General features: G+C 31.1%; 1 protein-coding gene across 5 annotated transcripts; it reads left to right on the plus strand.

Annotated features, from left to right (window-relative positions):
• Positions 1-1961: 1961 nt before the first annotated feature.
• LOC143063782 (70 kDa neurofilament protein-like) lies at positions 1962-24078 on the plus strand. Of its 5 annotated transcripts, none has more exons than XM_076236158.1 (12): positions 1962-2937; positions 11293-11479; positions 12980-13075; positions 14252-14413; positions 15682-15807; positions 16408-16628; positions 17462-17476; positions 19824-19981; positions 21607-21752; positions 22039-22143; positions 22840-22956; positions 23390-24078. In XM_076236158.1, exons 1-12 carry the CDS (start codon positions 2354-2356, stop codon positions 23426-23428), a joined length of 1956 nt encoding a protein of 651 aa, XP_076092273.1. In that variant the 5' UTR covers positions 1962-2353; the 3' UTR covers positions 23429-24078. The 5 variants fall into 5 exon arrangements, with proteins under 5 accessions (XP_076092273.1, XP_076092274.1, XP_076092275.1 ...); XM_076236160.1 differs by lacking the exon at positions 19824-19981 and adding an exon at positions 20063-20160 and having other exon boundaries at positions 1972-2937; XM_076236159.1 differs by lacking the exon at positions 17462-17476.
• Positions 24079-24930: the final 852 nt, after the last annotated feature.

Here is a 24930-nt window from a genome sequence, read left to right on the forward strand (position 1 = left end):
TATGTATCTGTTTTGCAGTGCAGGATGTATAAATACCCAGCCACGTCCAGTTTGTTGGGTATATTTCAACTAAATTTGAATGTCTTTTGCTGTTTTCTTTTAATATTTGTTTGTTGTTATTCTTGTTTCGGTTTATTTCACTAACACTATTTTTCGTTTTTAAATTATTCAATTTTTAATGACGAACTCCTTTCTACATTTTCTGGTACAAAACAAATAAATTAGTAACACATAATAATTCGGAATTCAATTAATCATATTGACAAAGAATATTTTGATTATGACAAACATTGTCAAAAATATATGTATCTAAAAAATGAGATATTTCAAAATTTAGTTGTACATGTTACTGAAATTATAAGAATATTATACATTAAAAGAGAAGCCTATAACTATTATCTATTAATAACAGTTTCATATTGTAAAGCTGGACATAATACAGTAAAAATCCAAATCGACAATAAATTGAATTATTTTTGTTTAAAACAACGGTCAGTGGAATTTTTCCCTTATTTTAATCAAGGAAATAATATGAAATGATAAGCCATAGTAAGATTAAGTAGGTTTTGAAAAAAGATAAACCGGGTTGAAGAGGGAACAAGAACAATCTTACATTTAAACTACAACCGGAAATGGGAATGTTGGTTACCAGCAATAGAGCGTTCTTGCAATGTATAGCAGCGTGACACTCTACCAACAAGAAGATTTGCATCTAAAACCGTTAAATTGTGCATGCCGAACGGGGCAGCTGATGAACACCCCCGCACAGTCAGAAATGTCGAGTTGACCATATATCTATTTCCCCAGTCACGTATTTGGGCTTGAAGTGGTAAAGACGTTCCTTTTATGAAATATCAAACGCTAAGCCTGGTGTTACCAATGGTGCACACCAAATGTGGAATAAAAGGAATACAATATATATTGTTTATTTATTTGTCAATTATAAATCGTAAATAATTTAAATAAATGGTAGTAGTTTATGTCAGTACCAAAAACACTGATTACTGAGTTAACAAATGAAAAGCCGAATTCATAAACGGTTAACTTTACCTGGGGGTGGGGGTGGGGTATATGATATTTTATTTTCTTAAAATAGGAACTATTTTTTTCACGGTTTTGAGAAATTCATTGTCTTTGGGTTTCTGTTTTGTTCTTGTTTAATGCACTAAATCATACGACCGAACTGTAAGTGGTCAATCGTTGATATTTATTTGCTTCTCTGATGTATGTTCTGCTATAAAAAAAAATGTATTTGTATTGTTTGCACTGATAAGCATAATGTGCTTAAAGTAATAAAGAATTGAATTGAATTTATTGTACCGATATTCTTTTTATGCTAAATCAAATGTATACTCAATTAAGAGTTATAAACCAATTAACTGTATATGCATTTGAACATCTCTTTTAAACAGAAAGAAATCAATTTAATTGTTTTATTTGACAGCTTGTAGATATAGACTTCTTTAAATATGATAAGTAAATGATTTGTAAATCATTGGAAAACAACTTGTCAGTCACATACAATGTTATTACGATACGCATTATTTTAATTTTTTTTTTTATCAAAACTACAATCTTCTTGCTTGAAAAGTAAAATCTATGATGTTTAAGCTAAATCTAACGTTACACGGTTATTAAGGCTATGAATATATCAATGACTTAAAGTAGATCAATACACATCTTATTTTTTATGACTGAATGAACAATACGGGAATACCTGTAGATTTTAAGAGTTAATGGCTGGATTTTAAAGTTATGTTTGTAACAGTATAAATTTTATTTGCTTAACTTTTCAGTTACTATGATCACACCTGTGCGAAGCTCCGGGGTTGGGAGTAAGAACCTCACAAACATTTTTATGATTAAGACCTTTCTTGTTTGTTTAAACGTGTAGCAGACGATATTTATAGAACAGGAAAACGGTCGGCTGCTTCTTGATCAATACAAGGCCATATATGAATATTCAGAGTGGGAGTCTCCTATCCCCGTGTAACTTTGGACAATCGTACCTGCACAGTGAAGAATTAATTACAGTTGAATCATATCAAGAGCACATTTAGACTTTTATTTTACTAAATGTTTTCGGGCATGGGTGTTGTAACACGTGACAACAGAAACCAATCCTGAATCGTTTGATAAATTACTACTGTTTTCAACATAATATATATATGGAAGTGAACGTATTAATTTGATGTTGTTTATCGTCGAATGACAGCGCTTTGTAGGTAGTTACAACGGCTAGAAGGCTCTTCCCATTCATATATAAGGAGACTGACTTCATCAATCGGTCCTTTCACTTTCAATTTTCGCTTCAGCTAATAGAGAGAAGTTTAGTGTGCAATAACCTTCCAAGATGTCTAAGTCTAGCGAGAGGATTACTGAGAAGAGGACAGTGATAACATCCTCGTCTTCTGCCTATGATGATGGCGATGACTCTATTTACTATAAGTCTGGAATACAACCTCGACAGTCTACCGTAGTTTCTCGTTCTTCAGTTGGAGGACCTAGTATGAGATCTAGTATCGGAGGTGGTGGCAGCGGTGGTACCGTTTACTCGCGTACTGTTGAATATGGAATCGGTCGATCATCTGGAATGCAGGGTCTTAGTCCAGGAGGCTATGAAAAAGTATCGAACTCCGGAGTTCAGACCGTTAAATCAAGCCGAGAGAAGGAGAAGAAAGATATGCAAGATCTAAATGAGCGATTTGCAAATTATATCGAAAAAGTGAGATTCTTGGAAGCCCAAAATAGGAAGTTAGCATCTGAATTAGAAAACTTGAAAACAAAATGGGGAAAAGAAACAAGTGCTATCAAATCTATGTACGAACAGGAATTAGCAGAAGCCAGAAAGTTAATAGACGATTTAACAAGAGACAAGAACAAATTAGAAATCCAAAACAGCAGTTTACAAGAAGATATGAACAATTTGAGGCGACAGTAAGTACTATTCTAAACCTTTATATGATACATGTTTATGAATGGACCCTATAGTCTTTATTGTGATCAGTTATTTAACATAATCTGTTATTTCACACTTTTTGCACCGGTTTAACCTGTTAAGTACAAAGGATCAACTGGTCTTTTAAACTTTACTTTGAGTTGTAAACAATAACATACAAGAAACACCGATTTAGCAATACAGTTCTTCATTTTACTTGGAATTTATGTCAGTAGGAGGTCTTCAGGTTTTTGGCCTAAATACTTCTAGTTTATCTTAGTCTACACTGCATATGTTTCAATAGTTAAGTCTCCCTGACCCATCGCCTACACTATGTTTATTCCTTAGGTAGTAATGCAATTTTTAAAGATAATATTCAAATAAAAAAAGATAAAACTTGTATTTCATACTTTTTAATAGTAAAATAGTTTGTGGTGAATTTTAACATTTGAGTAAATACGTACACTTGTCATGTCATTCAACAGCTGAATGATAAAAACACAATAATTACCTTGATTTGACCTGTCTACCGTTATGTTACATAATTTTGCATGTCAGCATATTTATAGTAGGAAAACTTTACTCTGTGTTGTGACTTATGCAAATTAATATCTTTAAAAAGGTGTCTTTAAACTTAAACAGCTTGTAGTTTACACCATTCAAGTAGTTCAGCAACAATTAATATTATCGTGGTCATGTCACAATGTATTAGCACTGTTGTGTTCCTCGGCCGCTTTGTTTTCCATTCAATTCTTATTTACATTAGTGCATAAAGTGTGCATAATCGAATATCTACCTTTTGACGTAAAAGCCACAGATAAAAAAAAAGATATGTAGACTAAGAAATCATACATACATTAGTTAACTATTATAGTCAGGTGTATACACAAAATGTTAAGCTATAAATCGTCATGTTTCTTAAAAAGTACAGTACATGTAGTTCAAAAAATGCAGCTGACCTTACAAAACAGTATTTGGGTATCTTTTCAAATAATCTACCTTCTATCTTGAACTTATCGAAACTGGCTAAAGTAGTTATTGCTTAAATACAGTACGATCTTATACTTTTCATTCAAAATTCAGTATAATAGAAGTAAATTAGATCTGACTTATCCCTTTATAGGGTTAGCTGTTGGCCAACTACATGAATAATAAATTACATAATATAGCAGTCTGCTGCATACACGATCTTGCTACAACTTCTGATTCCATGCTACAATCTCGCTGGAACTTCTGCTTCTTTGGTACCTTGCAGACGATCGAACAAATTGTCTGACGATCTCATCACGTTCGGTACACAAGACAAAATAGATTATGGTGTAGTGACAATGTCGAACAAAATTGGCCATTAAAAGTGATTAAATGATGGACTTTACGTTTACTTACCATTTATCCTAAATCAAATTATTACCTTTTGTGTTTAATTTATCGACATTTATTTGTTAAAAGGGCAAGAAGGTCAACGACATTGGTTCAGAAAATGGTTGACATTTTTAAAATTCACTGAATAAGCGCAAGATGTAACTTCATTCAAGTTAAATGTCAATTTGTAAACGCTGCGACGATGGTTATGCAGATTCAAAGTGATACTATGCAAAGTGTTTTTATATAGTATTTTAGTACTGACGTTTAATTTATACTAGAATACATCAAAATAATAGAATGTTAGTATACGATTTGGAACGAACGCCTCATTAACTAACTTTAGGATAGCTATTTAGAATAATCACCTCTCCATTGCTAAGTTATGATAGCCACTTTACAAATTTGAAAGGGATTTCAAACTCGAACAAGCCTTGTTTCACCCTCCAGTACACAAACAGGGCATTTATTTAGACATAAAATATTTACTATCCAAATATTCAGTTCTTAACAAAAGCTATACTTTATATCTGTTTATGCAAACATTTCTTTTAAAATTGATACATAAGAATTAATATGCATTTTAGATCTGATGATCTAGAACAAAAAGATATGAAACATTTCAATAAGCTTATTAACTTTCTTTCTTTATTAGGATAGAAATTGAAAGATAATTTGATTTTAACGATGATTTTTCTCTGAAAGATTTTGAATATTGAAAGAAGATCTATTCATTGAATCATCGTTATATATAAATTATTATAGTTTGTCTTGCATATATATAAGAATTGGGATGAACAACACAAATTAAGGAATTTCAAATTTTCAAACTAAAAGTTGCAAAAGTACGGTTTTGTATACCTGTATACTTATACCCAAGGGACAGATCACTTCACTTGTTTTCGTTCATGCCCGTTTGTTATTAAGATTAATGACTTACATGTATGAAAACTGGGAGGTGTTTCAATATCAAAGGTTTTACACGATTTGTCATATAAACAATCTTGTATCTGCTGTCTTGCAGAATGTTTACCTGAAGGAAAAAAAGATGCATTGTCGTTTGGTATTTGTTTTATATATTTTTTAATCAAATATAATTTAATATAACAAATACTAAAAGGAAATTGGTGTTCACTTCTAAGAACACTGTCTTACAAAAGCACTTGTTATGTATATTACTAAAGAAAGATCAAACGTTAGCTTTAAATTTAGAATATTTTACAGTTTCAATTTCATAGCTGTAAATCAAAGAAGTACTCATCGCGATTCTAGTGTTTAACTTTATTATAACAAACCAAATAAATTTCAAATGTTTGTTTAGATTGTTTACTATTCTTTGCTTAACTTTCGATTCTATATTTGATGAAAGCTTTGAGTTTAATTGAAATTAAATAAATACCTTTCATATAACTTTAACAAAGTAATTCAATTATAATTTGTTTCGATATACATCTAATAGGCAATCATTTCACATTAAAAGGACAAATATTGAAAGTTCTCCTTGACCGGTCAGAATTTTTATCGACAAAGAAGTATAACATAACTTGTTCCTATGACATCATTGTCATTACCAGAGCATTTCTGGACACCTGCACATGCAGTTTATATTATTTTTATTGCAACAAATGTCACATTTAATATTTTGTTGATCAAATATTGATCCGTGGCCAAAGAAATAATCACCTCTTCTAGTTTTTTATTAGGATGATTAACAGAACCCTGGTATATCGACAAACATGGAAAGAGATTTCAGTCATGTTTATATATAGTTAATTTACATTTAGTTAATTCAGGCTTCTGTAAGAATGTATGGGTTTTCTCAACAGTATCTCAAATGTAATAAAATGGCACGTAAGGGGAATGGCATGTTAGTTAGTTTGGTTGGTATATATTTTTAAGACAGCAACACAAAAACATAAAGTATAGAACACTAGACAGATGTCTATGCAACATGTTAAGCTCGAAATCGCTCAATTAAATAAAAAATGGGAATAATAAATGTTAGAAAGAAGATGTGGTATGATTGCCAATGAGACAACCCTCCACAGGAGACCAAATGACACAGAAATTAACCACTATAGTTAATTCTGCGGTCTTCCATAATTAGCAAAGCTTAAGTTTATATTTGTGTTCTAGAATATCTTAAACGTTAATGTTTTGTACTTCAGTTAGAAACATAGACTGTGGCACAACTAATTCTTCTGTTTTTATATTAACTTACATCTTAACAAGTCTATAAAAGGTCGTTCTTCTCAAGAAGGTTTTATAAAGTCTGATTTATAAGCTGCACGAAATCGCTGCTAGACAGCTTTGATTACATTCTTACCGAAATGACTACTACTATTAATCTATAGTCATGATAGTTGGCTAAGCGTTGAATATAACCGTACAACTATGCTATAAATATATAATGCTTCTAGCATTTTACAATGCAAGTTTAAGTTAAATGACAAACTAAAACATATAATTGTGTGAACATTAAGCTGTCTGTCTATTCTGTCTAAAGTAGTTTTATTATCAGAACTAAATTTTACTGAATCAGCAACATTCAGTTTATGACCGACTGGTAACTTGGAAACCCCCAGGAGTTTTTAATCTGACTTGGACTATTAATAATTCTTTCAACAAAGATGTATTGTAATTGCCTTTTAGGTAGATGTTCTATTATGCTTTGCATCTAAAAGCTTATTGTAAAAACTATACTATACATGTACGTCTCAGTTTAAATTTTTAATAATCAAGTGCTAATATTCAATTGAGATACAAACTTTTATTAGATTAAAATATGGGGTCAAATTAGTGGGAAGTAACTTTGAATTAAAAAAAAAAAAACAGAAGACCATAACCGCACATCCTATACATTGAAACTTTATATATGACCCATTACATTCTTACGAATATTCTTGCTCTTGACCATTCAAATGAATGGTACACTATATTAAATTCTTTTAAGTAAAAATTTAACCTATTAAAGTTTTTTTTAAACTTTCTGCTAAAGGTCTTTCCCATACCAATGTTTTCTCGGCCTACATGTGAAATCTTTAAATAAATGAGTTAATAAAAACTGTCAACTCCATGTTAAATGCTCAATCTAGCCTTATAGATCAAACGAGTTTGTACCATATAATAATATGCCTAGCTACAATAAGCATAGTCATATTTCCCGTTATAACTATGTGGAACAAACTGGCCTGATGTCTGACTTAGTCATTACGACCTGACGTGACATAAAGAGACCAACACAGATTATCGATAGTGCAAAGGCTGATTAAGCAGTCAAGGTCATTAAAAAGTTCCATCATCATCAATACAGACAAATTGCCAATCGGTTGAAAAGTTAAGACGGTAATGGAGTGGGGTTAATGTTTTTTTATACTCCCTATACAATTTACGACTTCCATGACTTTTTGCATTGCGTAATAACAACAGAATCAGATGTCGTCTGCTGTTGTATTATTTGAGTATTGCCATGCAGTCTTATTTATTTAAGAACTTTATGAATGTTCATAAAGACTAAATGACACATTCAAATAAACAAGCCATTTGATAAACTGTAATTACCATTTCAGTTCATTAAACACTATGCAATATATATGTATACGTCAATATTACCTCATCTTCAACGACATATCAAGACTTACATATCGATGCAGATGAAGAACGTCTGTCTAGTGTTTAACTCGTATACACTTTTAATTTACACAATGGAAACTGTAACTGTAATGAGATATACATTGTCTATATACATTTCTAACTTTTCGTATATATATATCCATAAAGCATTGATCAGAGATGAGGTCAAAGATATAAACAATAAATACCTATTTATTTAAGCTTAAGTAAATTTATATAAACGGGGGTGGGTCTACAGTTGAACATTATAACTTATCAGGTCATAGATATAAACAATGAATACTTATTTATTTAAGGTCTAGAAAATTCATATAAAAGGGGTCTACACTTGCAGTTTTTGGTGGGGTTCGTGTTGAACAGCTTTAGTTTATTACGCTGTGTTCTGTGTACTACTCTTTGTCTGTTTGCCTTTTTCTTGTTAAGCCAGTTGTCAGTTTATTTTCGACTTGTGAGTTTGAACGTTCCTCTCATGGTATCTATCGTCCGTCTTTTGCAGAATATAGTTCCATAAAAAATGATCAAATGTACAAGAAACAAAATCAATAATTAAAACGACTCTTGTTAGTGACTAAGAGACGGGCGAGGCAGACGTAGAACAAAAGTAACATTATAACACCCCAAATCTGGTCACAGGTGTTTGTTCTAATCCGTTATGCAATTGTTGGGGTAGTATAAGTATTTAAGGAATTAGGAATAGCTCCAAAGATTTGGACCAATTAAATTTGGGTTTATATCGTACAAACGACGTTTTTCAACTCATTTCTTTTTCAGAACAAACCATTTAAAAATATTTTCAAAAGAAAAATTGGTGAAACTTTTAAATGAGATTTCCTGCAAAGAGTTTATAGTTTGGTTTGTTATTGTTAATATCTCAAGCATATTCCGGACGATAACTTCTTAAATAATGGATCAAATAGGTCGCATAAGGTTAGGGAGTATGGGTCGAGCAGAACAATTTCAACACGGGACTTGGGATATCATGTTTCATATCACCCATACCTGTCCTCAAAATCTCACAGGTCTTCCATTCATTAAAATTTAAGTCTTATACTCTGATACTCTTTCTATTCACTTTCAAATGTCACTCATGAACATTAATTGCACCTGAAATATTCACATGTAGAAATATAATATTGGGCTTGCTTGTATATGAAACATTCAATCATTTTAACCTTACATTTTGTCAAAATTGGCAAACGATTGGTGCATTCACAACTTTTTTTCTCACACCCATGCAAGTAATAATAATTGATGAGTAACACCATATTTTGTTATAATATTAATATATAAGCACACGGAGGTTGAACAGGTGAAGGACTCTAATAACTTAGAATACTTATGATGTTTTCAGTAGGCCGTAGTTGTACATTTGTAGTACACCAACCGTAAAATATTTATCATACAAACCCTTTGAAAACAAGTTTAAATTTTCAGTCACTATTAATTCATAAAACCAGAAAATCTATACTATGATTTAAAACGGCATAACTAATACGTTCGGTAGACCATACTATTTAAATCTACACTAATATAGTATATTTCACCTTGAATTATCTCATTATTAGTTTTAAACTATAATAAGTTGGTGGTTAGAAATTTACAGTAGTACGAACGAAAACTTGTGTATGCAGATTCAACATAAAGGATCGATTACAAATGAAAACTAATGTATGCAGATGTCAGATAAAGGACACATGCATGAAGATTACACAAACACCCACGCTGATATTTCAAATTTTATTATCACTTTGTCATACTTAAAGTTTGAATTATCAAAAGCCTATCATATCTTGAGTTTATCCTGCTTTTTAGCTTAAAAAGTAAAAAAAAATACATGTAACTTGACATCTGCATTGAACGCCATTTTCTCTGCATTGAGCCGACACCAGTCGCGATGAATAGATCCGTACAAATGACTACCCCGAATCGACTCCACCAGTTAAACCTAATAATACATAATATGACATTGCCAAATAAGTTAACAAATCAATATTTACATATGTTAAGAAGTATTTCATTCAAATAATCTTTTAACCAAGGATAAATGTTAAAAAGATCGAAGATCATTCATAATTTTGAACCAATTACATACAAAGTAGCTTTACTATCTATCAATGGTAGTGTAAAATAGATTGGAAAGATCCCGAGAGTCCTCCAAAACAATAACATATTATAGTTTCCTGTGTTTAGTCAGCATTTGTTAATGTTTTGCTCACCATACTTTCTTGAATGCCATCTAATTTGAAAGTAAAATTGAGAATGGAAATGGGGAATGTGTCAAAAAGACAACAACCCGACCATAGAGCCGACGAAGGCCACCAATTGGTCTTCAATGCAGCGAGAAACTCCCGCACCGAAGGAGTCCTTCAGCTGACCCCTAAACAAATATGTATACTAGTTCAGTGATACATTTATATGCATATAAGTCTAAATAAAGTAGCTTGTAAACACCATTATCAGCTGCATGCTACTTCAATAGGCAGATGTGAGTGCGGTTTGTGTGACGTTCATCATAAATATATATATAAAGTTTATGGCCGTTTCAATCCACAATTAATGAATCAAAAACTCAAATTTCTGTTATATAACAAAACACAAACAAAACCGTATTGACTATTTGATAGACTTGTATCGTATTGTTGTTATTCATTCTTCGCTTGACTTAACCTCAGAATTATCGCTTGTCGGAAACATGTTGAAAATACAAAATTAAACCAAGCAAAACTTGTATTGATTTTCATAACATTAATATGATGAAAAATAAGTTTTTGTTGACATTCTTTGCAATACTGCATGGTTTGGGTGATTAAAGTGATAACACTTCAAAATATTTATCAAGAAATATTTCTCTCAAAATCTGTTTTGCATTGTTAATAAAGAAACTGCAGAGAACCCACGATGCAACTGCACTTTAATCGCTGTATCATACAAAAATGTGCACGATATTCGTAGAACATAAATGTTTGTTTGTACCCTGCTTTGACCGAATGGTAATACATGTATTTCTGTTCTCGTAGCAGTTCAAACTTGGAGGCTTCTTTGTGGTCCTCAAAGCAATGTTAATTTCTTTGAAAAGAAATTCAACCTTTATAAATAGAATACCAAACATTTTAACGCCGATCTTAAGTTTTTTTTTCCCTTTTGTACATGAAGCTCGTACAAATAAAGTTAAAATTTCAGACTATATGCGCGTAATGTATGAATACGCTTACGCCATATAAACAACAGTAATACTTGCCTTGTAATTGAATAATAATTTATATACACCTACATGTAAGCACTTGCTCCTCATAGAAAAGTTATGTCCGGTCTATATTTTTATTATAGAAAATTTACACTAAACATGCTTATTTTAATAGAATGGACGATTTGAAGAAATACCATGCAATTGACCAAGAACAGATAAATAAACTGAACCAACAATTATCCGATTATGAAAGCGAGATTAACATGCTCAGAAGAACCATCAGTTCACTTGAGACAGAAAGAGGAAGAGACAAAGAAAGGATCAACAAACTCCAAAGCGAGGTTGACAGATTAAGAATAGTAAGTAGAAAAAATAACGTTTGATTATTTTTTCCTTTCTTTTAAACTTTCTAGAGGGTATGTTATGATGCCACTTCAGGTGACAGAAATTATTTACCCTTCTATAGTTCTTTGTATTAACATAAAGTGTGTTCAGTTTGCGGCTCTCTCATTTTGATCAATCTAATTTACTACATGTATGTAAGCATTTTTATGAATATATAATTAATCCAGTTTTTAAATCATTTATGCATCGAGTAAATTTGCTATCAAGATCTATAATGTACAAACACTATTTCTATAGAAGTTAAAGTTGATGAAGTCGATTGAGATACTACGAACAACACTTAAAAACATATTTTACGCCGAAAAAGGAAAGACTTATCTAGAGAAAAAAATCACAATCTTCAGACAATATGTATCAAATACATTTCTATACCTCATAATTTTGTATCACAACATCTCGTGCATCAATTTTGTAGTCAAGTTTTATATTCGAGCGATAACTCACCGAAATGTCTACACAAAATTACACCCCATACAAAGTCAGGAGTTGATTGAACTCGTTAACGTGCAAGAACCATCAATTTAACATTCTTAGACACGTTCCTTATTTTGTAATGTCTGGTTATCTACAATAATTTACTTTGCCATATATCTCTAAGACAATTGTATTATTATCCAGACACATCTACGCCACTTGCAGCTTTCTTATATTCTCCACCAATTACGGGGAACTGCCATTTTAGTATTCCGGAACGTCGAATTAACAATTCGTTCACGCAAATTATAACAATATTATGTAACGGTCGAATATAAAGTAATTGCAAACTGCTAAGTCAAGTATTCTTGACAATAGCACAACTAAAAGGAACAAATAATTCTGTTATATTTGTGATTAATTTAATCGAAAAATTGGAATGCAATTTTGCAACAATACTTGATCATGAGTGCGCTTGATAATTCAGATTTGTTGCTTTATCCATCTGTTTCCTTTATCAATAAATGATTCATGCGTTTGTAATATTTGGAACAAATTACTTTAGTATTTTTTCAATTGTCCAAATATCAACGTTCAGATAGCTATTGATTTGTGTTAGTTATTTCCTTTTCCAGAGTAGTGCATATAACATAATAAACTTGCATTTGTTTCAATTTAAATGTGGGAGAACCACTCGACATTTGAGGGTTCCCAACCGCACCATCTCTTATTTTCTCAACAATTTAGACAATTAGCACAAACGTGACACAAATCACATCTTCTTAATGAAAATATATGCTTTTGGCTTGCATTTATTTACGTACATAAGTTTGGACATTTCCCAGTTATTAATTCATGATGTTTGATTAGAGCAATTTGATATGACTTAAGTATGTTTCAATTATTGATTTGTTGTTATTTTATAAGACCATTTAGATTGCTGTTTAACACAGTTATGTTTCATTACACCAAGAAACCTAAAGTATCCTAGTACATTTAGTAATTAGTTTCAGTGCATTAACAGTTATCTTATTTTACAGGACCTGAATAATGAAACATTGAACCACTTAGATGCTGAGAACAGACGACAGACACTTGAGGAAGAGATGGAGTTCTTGAAGAAGGTCCATGAACAGGTAAAGCGAAGTGCATTAACGTGAAAAAGTTGCTGTAAATATTTAACTTGAACACTTTACTGTAGTCAAGCTTAATTAACACAATGACATGCGACGTAAGCAAACATCATTTTTTGAAAGATCGTTTTGAAAAGGTCATTCGTTTATCAGACCACCTCACATAATAATAATATTTTCCCTTAAAATAATGGTTAGACAGATGAAATTGATAGATACTTCAAAACACAATCGAACTCGTCATGAACATCTAATGAAATAAAAGTATTAATTTATGATGTGTCCATATTGTAGACAGACATACTGTTTTACAGAAGAACATACAGACGTCATTAAATAAACAAATGTGAAGAATATACAATTTCTATCGGCCACATGGGAGTCTTATATTTTAGATACCCCATTACTTGCTGTTGGTAATATATATTGCCAGGTCAGCATTAAGTCAAATCAATATGCTGACACTGCATATAAACTACCCAAATATTAAACAATTCAGCAGTTTCTATATATACTGCCAAGTTATATTGAATTTGTTGATTAATATGGGATGTCTAGCTGAAACTATCCGATGGTATAATACATAAGGGAGATCTGCTTTGCCTAAATAAAAAAACGAAAATAGCATGCAGATAAATAAATAACCATCTATACAATAAACGATAAATATTTTCTGCCAATTTCATCCAATTGGTGTCAGAATAAGTCTGCTTTGGTTTTATAAAAAAAAGGTTTTGGATACAATTTATAATCACATCATAAATAAGGACACAATGCAGAATAAGAATCTGCACGTTGGTTCCGAAAACAGCTGTGCATAACCAGGGCATTTTAGATAGACATTCCATTCTGTTTCCAATACTCAGAAAAACTGTGAACCTAATGTAACTTTTCTGTACATAATCACATTACGTAATCTTTCATTGGCAGCTTTCTATTGAGCAATACATTCTTTTTATTAACAATAGATAAACTAATCATTATAGGAAGTAGGTTGCGCTATGATATACCATAAGCATTACCTGTAAGAGTTACTTATAAAAAAAATTATTGAATATGAAATACATTGCTGTTATTGTAATGATTTTTTTCCCACAACTAGTATATGTACAAAGTATACTTTCGATGAATGTCTGAAAACGTTTACATAAAATTTATATTAAATATTTTCGAAAATAGGAACTCAAAGAATTGGCAGCTTTGGCATACAGAGACACCACAGAAGAAAACAGAGAATTCTGGAAGAGCGAGTTATCTCAAGCTATCCGAGATATTCAATCTGAATATGACAACAAGGTCGATCAGTTGAGAGGTGATATGGAGAGTTACTACAATCTTAAGGTGAGGATTGTTTGTGTTATTAAATTTGCTGTTACAAAATGATAGAATTATTATAAATTAAGGAATGTATCTCCCTCATGCAAAAAGCTCTGATTCCTTTCACGGATTTGGCTACACTTTTTGGACCTTTTGGATTATAGCTCTTCATCTTTTAAATAAGCTTTGGATTTCAAATATTTTGACCACGAGCATCACTGAAGAGACATGTATTGTCGAAATGCGCATCTGGTGCAAGAAAATTAGTACCGTTAATTTTATTGTAGAGCAGAATCAAGGTCAACAATTTATGTTGAAATGTGATAACAAAAATAGAAAAATAGGAATATCGATTCCGTTGATTCCCTTAGAGTTTTGTACGTCCCCCACCATACCCTATCGATTTGACATATTTCTCCATAGTTTAGAAATGTGAAGGATAACTATACCTAAAGTTAGTATTCATATGTTTTCTTAGTTAATGTGTAACTGATTATTTTTGCGAAATTGATTCGATTTTTATATGTTTGTGAGGTTTATTTTTGCGTTTTCTTGTACATCATTTGGACATTTCAATTTCTGTTAAATGTCAAGTTGGACTAGAGTGAACAACCGAGTTTGTTGCCAAATTAGCAAAAATTACCTCTTTACGAGAGTAGTCGATTTTACAGGACCAAACGTCTTGATGTAAACAGAGACGACCTAGGATAGGTTAGCCATATGATAATGTTTTAATCTTTATGGCTTATCAGTAATTTTTAGCATTTAAGGAAAACAAGCGGGATCGCTTGATATTTTGCCGATAGTCATTATCAGACAAAAAATGCAATTATTCTATATATGGAAGAATGAGAATATATGTCTCTACGATATCTCCAATTTAAAGTTCACAATTTAAGATAATGAAATATGACATCATCAATATATGATATATGACATCATCTACATCTGAGATATGAATTCATCAATATATGTGAAAAAGAATGTTAAAGAATTTTGCTAGATATTTTTTATTTGCTTTTCTAATTCATGGGTGTACCAAAGTAACTCAATGTTGTGGGATTTCTGTAGAACGAACGATAACTCTATTGCTGCTAAGACATATCTAAAATGTTCTGCATATTTTTGTTTGGCTATATGATATATACTAAAAGATGATCATCTGGTAATGTAAATCTAAGTTCAAGTGTATGTTGTGTTATTTCTGGAAGGGCGAAACCTTATTATACGAAAGCATATCGTTTAAAATTCAAATCTTTGTTGCCACATAATTATTTTGTTGGACATTTCAGGTCCAAGAATTCCGTACCGGTGCCACTAAGCAAAACATGGAGGTTACACATGTTAAAGAAGAAAACAAGAAATTAGTAAAGAACATTTCAGACCTGAAGGGAAGACTTGCCGATTTGGAAGGAAGAGTAAGTCATTAATTTAATAGTTATAACATATTTTATTTGTTTAAATACAAATTAGATATTACACATGCCAGACATGCTTATGATGGAGTCTTCAAGGTTTTAATTTACCTAGATTAACGTTGGCATACCAATATATTGGTGCATGTTTGTACATTGAATAAAGAACCCCAACACAAAGACAAATGAAAGCTTTAATTCAATAAAAATGTCTGTGATCATATTACTATCTGTTAAAGTACTTTATAGTTTAATACTTCAGCTTACTATCTGTTAAAGTACTTTCTAGTTTAATACTTCAGCTTAGTTTCTGAAGATAGAAATAAACGATTATCCTTTTATAATCCGTCATTCTAGTTATAGATGTAACTATTCGACATACTGAAAGATTCTGTAGCTACCATCATTAAATATTTCTATTTCATGGTTTTCGGTCGTAAAACAATTTTTTAACTTCATTTTTTTCATTGAAAAGTTGAAAAAGGTGTAAATAGTGAAAATAATGTAAAATAAGCCTGAAACGTTACAAATACAATACACAGTTGCCTGAAAGTTATACAAATATTTATGAGAAACTGATTCAACTAAGCATGTTTTTACCAGAATGCCCAATTAGAATCCCAATACAACAGCTTGCTTAGAGAATATGAGAGCATACAGAGTGAACACACGATGGAGACAGTTAAACTAAAGGAAGAAATCACCAACCTTAGATCAGAAATGGAAGCAATCTTAGTCGAGTTACAGTCATTGATGGATGCTAAATTGTCACTTGAGCTTGAGATCGCCGCTTACAGAAAACTGTTGGAGAGTGAAGAAAGCAGGTTTGTTATAAACAAAAACTGTTCTTTTATTGTTCCGTTAATGTCTTCTAAAAGTCAAGATAAATTTGTTTAATGATTATTTTCTTTAGTGCTCAATTATTGCACATTTGGTTCAATATAATGAGTATAAGATAATGATGAGTGTACATATCAAAGTTAATCAACGCTACTTGATAAAATTAGAAAGCAGAATGCAGCGCTTTTTGTTCTTTTTTCTTCATGTTGTCGAGTATACAAGGAAAACGAAAAGAAGGATTATCATGAACAATTTGTTTATAAGATTTGAAAACAGTAAAATACTTTGCAATATATTATCTTTCTTTAAAAAATTACATAAACAAAATTAAGAAATAAGATAAAAATGGTATAAAACTGTTTCATATTAATTTGAAAAATATATTTTTGACTTTCAAAAATAAATTACAAGATAAATCTTTTAAGTATACTAGTAGTCAATTTGATGAATTATAAGGAAAAAGAAATGTGAATGTAAAATACTACTCGGAGTATAAAAACATTGTTAAAGTTAAGTCACAATACCAGTATCTAAATGAGAGATGAGAACAAAACATGTTTATTTATTACAAAAAGACTTTTAAAGGCAAGTTTTAGCGTAAAAAAGGTTTAACAACGTCATGGAATTATTAAATTTTAAATATTGGCTTTTTAATATTGTCCATTTAATAGCATCTTTTCAAAACGTAATGGAACATTTTGTTTATCATTAAATGATAGTATTCTCTTTAGATACATAATCAACTGTACTATTCTTTCACATAATATTAACATGTAGATATTGTGATGCTTTGTTTTATGTATAAGATGTTTTACAGTGACCTGTTTAATAGGTAAAAACTCTTTGCACTCGCACTAACCAAACTCTGCCTAATGATTTTTCAACCTAATGATTTTTCAAAAGGTGACGGTATTTTCAAGAATTTGCTTTTCAATTGATTTATCACTGCAAATGAGCAAAATGATTTCTTTAAATTATCAATAAGTACCTGTTTTACATACCAGGCACATAACTTAATCATATGAAAAGATAATAATATGAATTTTTGTTTAATATATACCTGATCTAATTACTATTTGTAATGACAAGTGGTTGTTCAATTTTATTGCTGCATTTGGATTTAAAATATCAGAGTGGAACGGTTACGACGACTTGGAATAAATGTTAATAATATCAGAAGTGTTTTTCGTGGCTCACCAGTAAACTATAAACCAGAACCGTCTTACGAATATAGCACCGGTGTTTCTGCTGACGATGAACAGACCGAAAGGGACATAACTCCAGACGATGAAATTCCACCTGCTATTGGAACAACAATGAATGATGGAATGGGATCGAAATTAAATGAACCGGAAGTAGAACAGAAATCGTATAGCGACCAAGAAACAGTTAAATGCATTACACCAGAGGAGACGCTTGAACCTAACGAAATGTCCAAACAAGAATATCCAACAGAAAGTTCAAAATGTACAACTGATGGGGAATGTGTGGAACCAGAAGACAAAACGTCAAAAGAATCTAAAGTTGAAAGTATAGAGTCCCCCTTGGATCATCAGAGACAGCAAGATAATGAAATTCGTACCGAAATTTCTGTGAAAAGTACAAATGATGACGAACGTGAGATACTAGAAGACAAAAAGGAAACAGAATCTAAAGTTAAAATTGTAGAGTCCCCTTTGGATCATCAGAGTCAGCAGGAAAATGAAATTCGTACGGAAATTTCCGAGAAAAATACAAAGGATGACGAAAGTGAGATATTAGAAGACAAAAAGGAAATAGAATCTAAAGTTGAAATTTTAGAGTCCCCTTTTAACCAGAAGAGTCAAGAACATGAAATTCGCACTGAAATTTTGGTAAAAGGTACAAATGATGCCGAATGTGATAGATTAGATGACAAAAAGGAAATAGCATCTAAACTTGAAAGCTTAGAGTCCCCTTTAGATCACAAAGAAAAAGAAATTTGTACGGAAAGTTCTGGAAAAGACGTAGAGGATGGTGATTCAATTAACAAACAATCTGAGTCAGAGATTAACCAGCCCGATCAAATAGTTAATGATGAGGTTATGAACGATAATATGCCTGAAGAAAAACAGTCGGTAACTGATGATAAAACTTCCGACAAAACTGACGACAGTAAAGTTGTTGTACAATCTGCCAAGGAGTATGTATCAGCAGATCCAAAGCCACAGGAAACCAAAATAGATCCCGTTCTAAGTAACAAATCGGACGAAGTTCAACTAGAAACCACTGATAATTCGGTAACATACAAAACAAATGACAATATCATTGAAAATCCAAATAATGAAGTCGGTACTTATGATTTGAGTAAAAGTCCCGATGCGTCTTCAAAGGAAACAGTAGAAACACAAAATAATGAAAAGGTCGGTTGCGATGGTGATTCAAAAGGACAATCTGATGACTGTACTGTTGCTGTTAAAGCTTCTCCTGGTGAGATTGATGTTGATAAAAAAGTACAATTTGATGACATATCAAAACAGAATAAAATGGATGACACAAAACAAATCAATGTAGATGAAACTATCAATAACGAAAGCATAGGACATGATGTTGTTTTAAGCAATGATGTCTCTTCTCATGATAAACAGGGAACAGAAGCCAGTACAACCATAGAACATAAAAATCTAGAACAAACAGCAGATGCAGTTGATATAAAACAGGAAGGAAAAATCAATGATGGAATTGAAATTCAGGATCAGACCGAGCAAATTAAAGATCTAAACGAGGAACCAAAAAGCAACATATTAAATAAGCCACAAGAACTAGGACAAAGTAGAGATGAAAACGATGTTCATGAAATCGATGAGATAAAATCAAATCATTCAGAAATAAGCAGTGCTAACCAAAATCAAGACGAGAATCAAACATCAAAATCTGAAAGCCAAACAATCGCCGAAAAAACGAGAGATATTATAGAAACATCTGGTCATGATGATAAGAAAACTGTAAATGGTGATGGACCGTTAGATGAAGACAATAATCAAAATGTGAACCAAAAGAACGATGAAATGGACAATGATGAAGGTTACTTATGCTTTATGTATACACTGTTTTGTTCACCTGCCAATTTGTCAAACTTTGATGCTGCATGTTTGTGCATTTTGTTGAGTCATTGTTCCATTTAATATTCATTGTCTTCATTCATTTTGTTCACATAACAGGTCTCATATATTAGAACGAATACGAGGAGCAAGTTATTATAGACGTTTCAACGATGAAAATTTTCCTATAGACATTATAGGTACTGTAGAGATTGAAAATCCAACCGTCCAACCGGAAGCATGTGATCCGGACGACCCACCTGATAATAATCCGGAAGGTACTTTCAGACACATTGCAATTGGTGAATGTTGTTTTCCTTTCCTTTTGTTCATTTTTACTTTTTGTTTCTTCCATACAGAGTAGGCATGAGGAATGTAATTGAACAATCCATGAACACACAAAGTAGAGGAGCAGCCCAACTTTCTGAAATGATCTCAGAATACGAAACTAAGGGCGGTTCGTAATTTTTTCACTGAATAGAGGAGCTAGTGGATCTACTAATGAATTATATCGGTCGATTTTACTAACAGTCAAATTATTCTACTGAATGCACTTGTCTATTATATTTATGGAAGATAAACATGTATATTCTCATATACAACTAATGAATTATATCGGTCTAGTTTTATTTTACTAACATACAAATAATCATATTGAATGCACGTTTCCATCATATTTTTTTTAAATAAACGCACCTATTCTTAGTACCGTTTTAATAGTAATTTCACTTTCTAACAATTGAAATTAAGTATATTTAATTTTTCATGAAGATATAAATAAGAGTTAAATATGTGATTTTATATATTGAATTACTGGGTAATCTATGTCATCAATGAAAAATCTTTATCCAATTCCCCATCCCTCATTTTATGCCACTTTACCATGGTTGGTGGAGCTTAGGTGGTGGGTACATAAGCTTTAGCCATATAGATAGTACTATGACTAGTTTTGCTCTCTTCCATATCGGTAGATGCATGTTTACTTTCATGAATGTTACATCCGTTTAATAGTTATTTTATTTTATTGTTTTATTTTAAGAAACTTTTCATTAATCTGGAAAATTTGAAATGCTTGACACACTTTTTTTTTGCAATTATAAAATGATTTCATGTATAACACATATTTTGTTTTAAACTATTATACTACTAAACATGTAACATAAATGGAAGTACTACACTCGATATAAGAAGAGGGAAGATTCTCATTTCAAACATAATTTCATTCTCATTAATCTTTTGTTCGTTGATTTTTCTAACTTCAGAGAGCTTTAGTTTGCTTCCGTGTGCTTTGATTTATTTTTACTTACATGTTTACATTTAATCAAGAACTTTGTATACACGTTTAAAAATACTTTGAATGATATTTGGAAATCTTTAAACAGTTTCATTTCATTAGACGAACTATCTCTTGTTAATTTTTATGCATGTATTACATATATACTCAGAAGCTATTATTCTACAGCTTACTATTGCGTTATGTAATAGCTTGTTTTAAGACAATTGTTTCTGCAAATTTAAACTTCTTTCCAGACGTAGTAACAATTATGATATAGCTGTTATACTCACATGTTATACCGTTATATAGCTTTTTTAATTATATATAAATTGCTACAATATGAGCCATAACCGTAAAAATATTTGTTAGTGTAAAATTTTAAAATATCAAGTTTAATATTCTCAAAAGTTAAATACAATGCTTTAAGTCAGTAGTATTGCATGTTTAATATTTTCAAGTCATGTTGGAGGATAACTGATTTTCATATAATCGTCATATTTGTTGTTTCAGAAGTGTTCTGTATATTTCAATGACGCTTGCGAATATTTTCCCCATAATGGCTTATTATTACTTATGTTAATCGTAATGAACTATGTATTAAAAGACAATGTGTGCTATTGTTTCTAGATTCCCACTCTTCCATGAAAATGATGAGGGGAGAAGTATCAGCTAAGACAACATACCAGAAAACATCGACAGGACCAGTCTCAATCGCTGAAGTACACCCAGAAGGAAAATATATCACTTTAGAAAACACCAGTGCACAAAGACGGGTAGGTTGAAAAATCTGAAAAAAGTATTAGAAACGACAATAAAAAGTAGCATTCATATTTTTCCAAAAGACAGTTGTATCTTTTTTTCCAAATTACAAAGATATTTAAAAAGTTTTCTTTACAAATCACGCATATATCAAATAAGATTTATTTTCAAATAACAAAGATATTTAATAACATAAAAAATTAAATATTTTTTTGCAATGCATTTTCTTAATGCATTGGATAATGTTTACTATCATTCAAATATTTATTGTATTGATAAGTGCTGATTATTCCCTTATAGGAGATCAATTTAGATGGCTGGAAGTTGAAACGAGAGCTTGATGGACAAAAGGAATATGTCTACACATTTAAAAACTTTATTTTGAAACCAAACAAGTCTGTTAAGGTAAGTTTAATTATTTAGTTCAGAAGAACTATTATAGTACTAAATTTAAGTATATTTACCTCAATACATTATATTATTATTTGAACTACAACAGAGGTAGTCTAAATTGGTTTATAACATGTTTGAAATAAGACATTTATCTTATAACATATCTTATATACTAAAGATATAAAAAAAAATCTATTTCAACCATAATACATTTTTTTTTCTTTTTGCAAAGAATGAAAGACTATTAATATGTATGTAGGTTTTGGAACTTCTACATTGAATAATTTGCTTGTTTGGTACCAATTTTCAATGCAGGCGAACCAACAATTTAATAATTAAAGCATGCAAGATTAAAATAAACATCATTTATGATCAATTAAGGACAAAAATAGTTTATCGATGTTCAAATCTTATAACTGGACGTTCAGGTCTCATACATGTAAAAGAGGGACGAAAGATACCAGAGGGACAGTCACAGGCTTTTTTATTTTGCCTTTTTAACATTTTTTTTTATTGAAGCTTCACTGATGATTCCTTTGTAGACAAAACGCGCGTCTGGCGCAAAAATTAAGTGTCAGTCCAAGAATCTATGATGAGTTTATCTACTCCCTTGAAGTAATTGAACCCAATCCTGATCCTACAAAAGTGACATAATTTAATTCCATGTACTGACTTGAACTAATTAAAATATTTTTTGACTATTTATAGATTTTCGCACGTGGATTTGCATCTGATGCTGGAATCAACGACCTTGTCTTCCGTGATTATGAAACATGGGGTGTGGGATCAAATGTCCAAACATCACTTATCAACGAAAATAGAGAGGTAATGAACAGCTTATGATATTTTAGCTTATCATTTTTAGAATAGGAAAAAGCAATAAAAAGAAAAACCAACATATTTTCACAGAATCTTTTTGTTTGCGTTGAGATCTTTCATCAGTTATGATTTATTTTGAGAATTTTTAACTTTGTTGACATGTTATAAGCGGAGATCAAAAGTTTAACATATAAGTTTTAGTGTTGATTTAACTATAATGCATCTTGTATTTACTCTCGAATGTCGAACAACTTACTCAAAGAAGGTAGTTTACCAAAGGAGATATGGGGTAGCATCAATGAGATAACATCACAAAGTTTCAAATTATCCAACATCCTATATTTGCATATTTTCAATACATTTATATTTGATAACAGTTTGATCTAAAACACATTTATATTTCAATGTATTTACTGATAAATATGCTTTTATTTTATAGGAAAAAGCAACCCACAGACAGAAAACAGCCTACAATTAAATTAAAGAACAGACTGGCGCAGTGAATAGATAATAATCTGGCTTGATTTATATTGCTTATTGAACCTTATTCAGAATTTGCTGAAAAATGTTTTGGATAAAAATATTGTAAAACTGTTCATTTTATTTGTTTAAATTTTAATTATATAGAGCAGTTGCAGCCAGTAGTAAAACCATAAAACAAGTGGAACCTAGCTTTATTTCAAGGTGTATTAGTCGCTTCTATTGAGATCAAAGGGTTTGTGATATTATGGAATGATAATGAGAGAATGTGAGGTTTATATATAAATATATATATAATGAGTGACAGAACTTTTAGAGATTTTTTTTACATTTATATACATTTGCCTTTATTTTTTAAATTTTTATGCAATTTTGTCTTTCCGTCAAAATTTTCTCAATTATTTTGTTTATATATATATATATTTCATGCTTTTGGAATATTTACCAATTGTTGTCAATGTTATGTACTAAGCTTTCTATGTTGGTCCTGGTAAAGGTACCATGTTTTGTTCACTTGAGAAAAAAAGTATGTTGTTGCTATGGTTATAGTACGCGGACGGATGAAGACGAAATTCACTATTTATATTGTAAAATTAAGATGGAGCTGTCACCAATTGTCTTGCCTTTTTAATAAATTATTCACAATTATGTTCTCGTTATTTATATACATATAGTATACGTTATAAAACACAAGGTACATTTAACAAAAGTCTATCATATGGCTAAAAATACCAACAGTAACGCAAGCACAACATCCTTAGTAATGCTAGTGGCGTGCAGCTATGATCAAAGTTCTGTTTGAAAGCATTTTAAACTCAAACGAGTCTTAACAAATTAGGTTTTACAAAATGCATAAGAGAAAGCGCTGTAAATTCAAACTTACGTGATAAAAAAACTATTTACTGATAAACACAATGACAAAAAATTTGCGAGAAGAAGCATGGTTAATACTCTACTGCCAGTATCAAACTCAAGCATGTTTGGTAGTATAAGTTTAGCCTACAGCGGGTCATACTCGGACATCTTTATGGAATTTTCATATTCGGATGTTTTACACACCAAAAAAGACAAAGTTTGGTTATACTAAATATAGACTTGAATTTCAGCTGTTTCATAAAATTTCAAAACGGGCATAACTCAGTTATTGAATCGATCTATTTTGATAGCCGTACTACTAGGTCGAACAAATCTATTCATAACAGTACATTCTAGGCTTTTAGTCAGCACATGTGGGATATATTGTCTTAAAATAATGATTTTATGTATTTTATTGACGTAATGGCTTGTGGAAACCCTTAACCGCAAACTAGGATCCAAAATCCTCTGTTACCAATGATTATTATGAATCCTTTGACTCAAAAAATTGTATGTTATCTATGTTATATAATGTTCAGTAATATTGCCAAATTGGTTGAGCAACCCACACAGACATAATTGGTTAACATAGCAATTACTGTGATCCCGCAGCCAAAACTGTGTAAGCATGCATACACATCAGAC

The sequence above is a fragment of the Mytilus galloprovincialis genome, chromosome 2 (genome assembly GCF_965363235.1).
Source record: "Mytilus galloprovincialis chromosome 2, xbMytGall1.hap1.1, whole genome shotgun sequence".
NCBI lineage: Eukaryota > Metazoa > Mollusca > Bivalvia > Mytilida > Mytilidae > Mytilus > Mytilus galloprovincialis.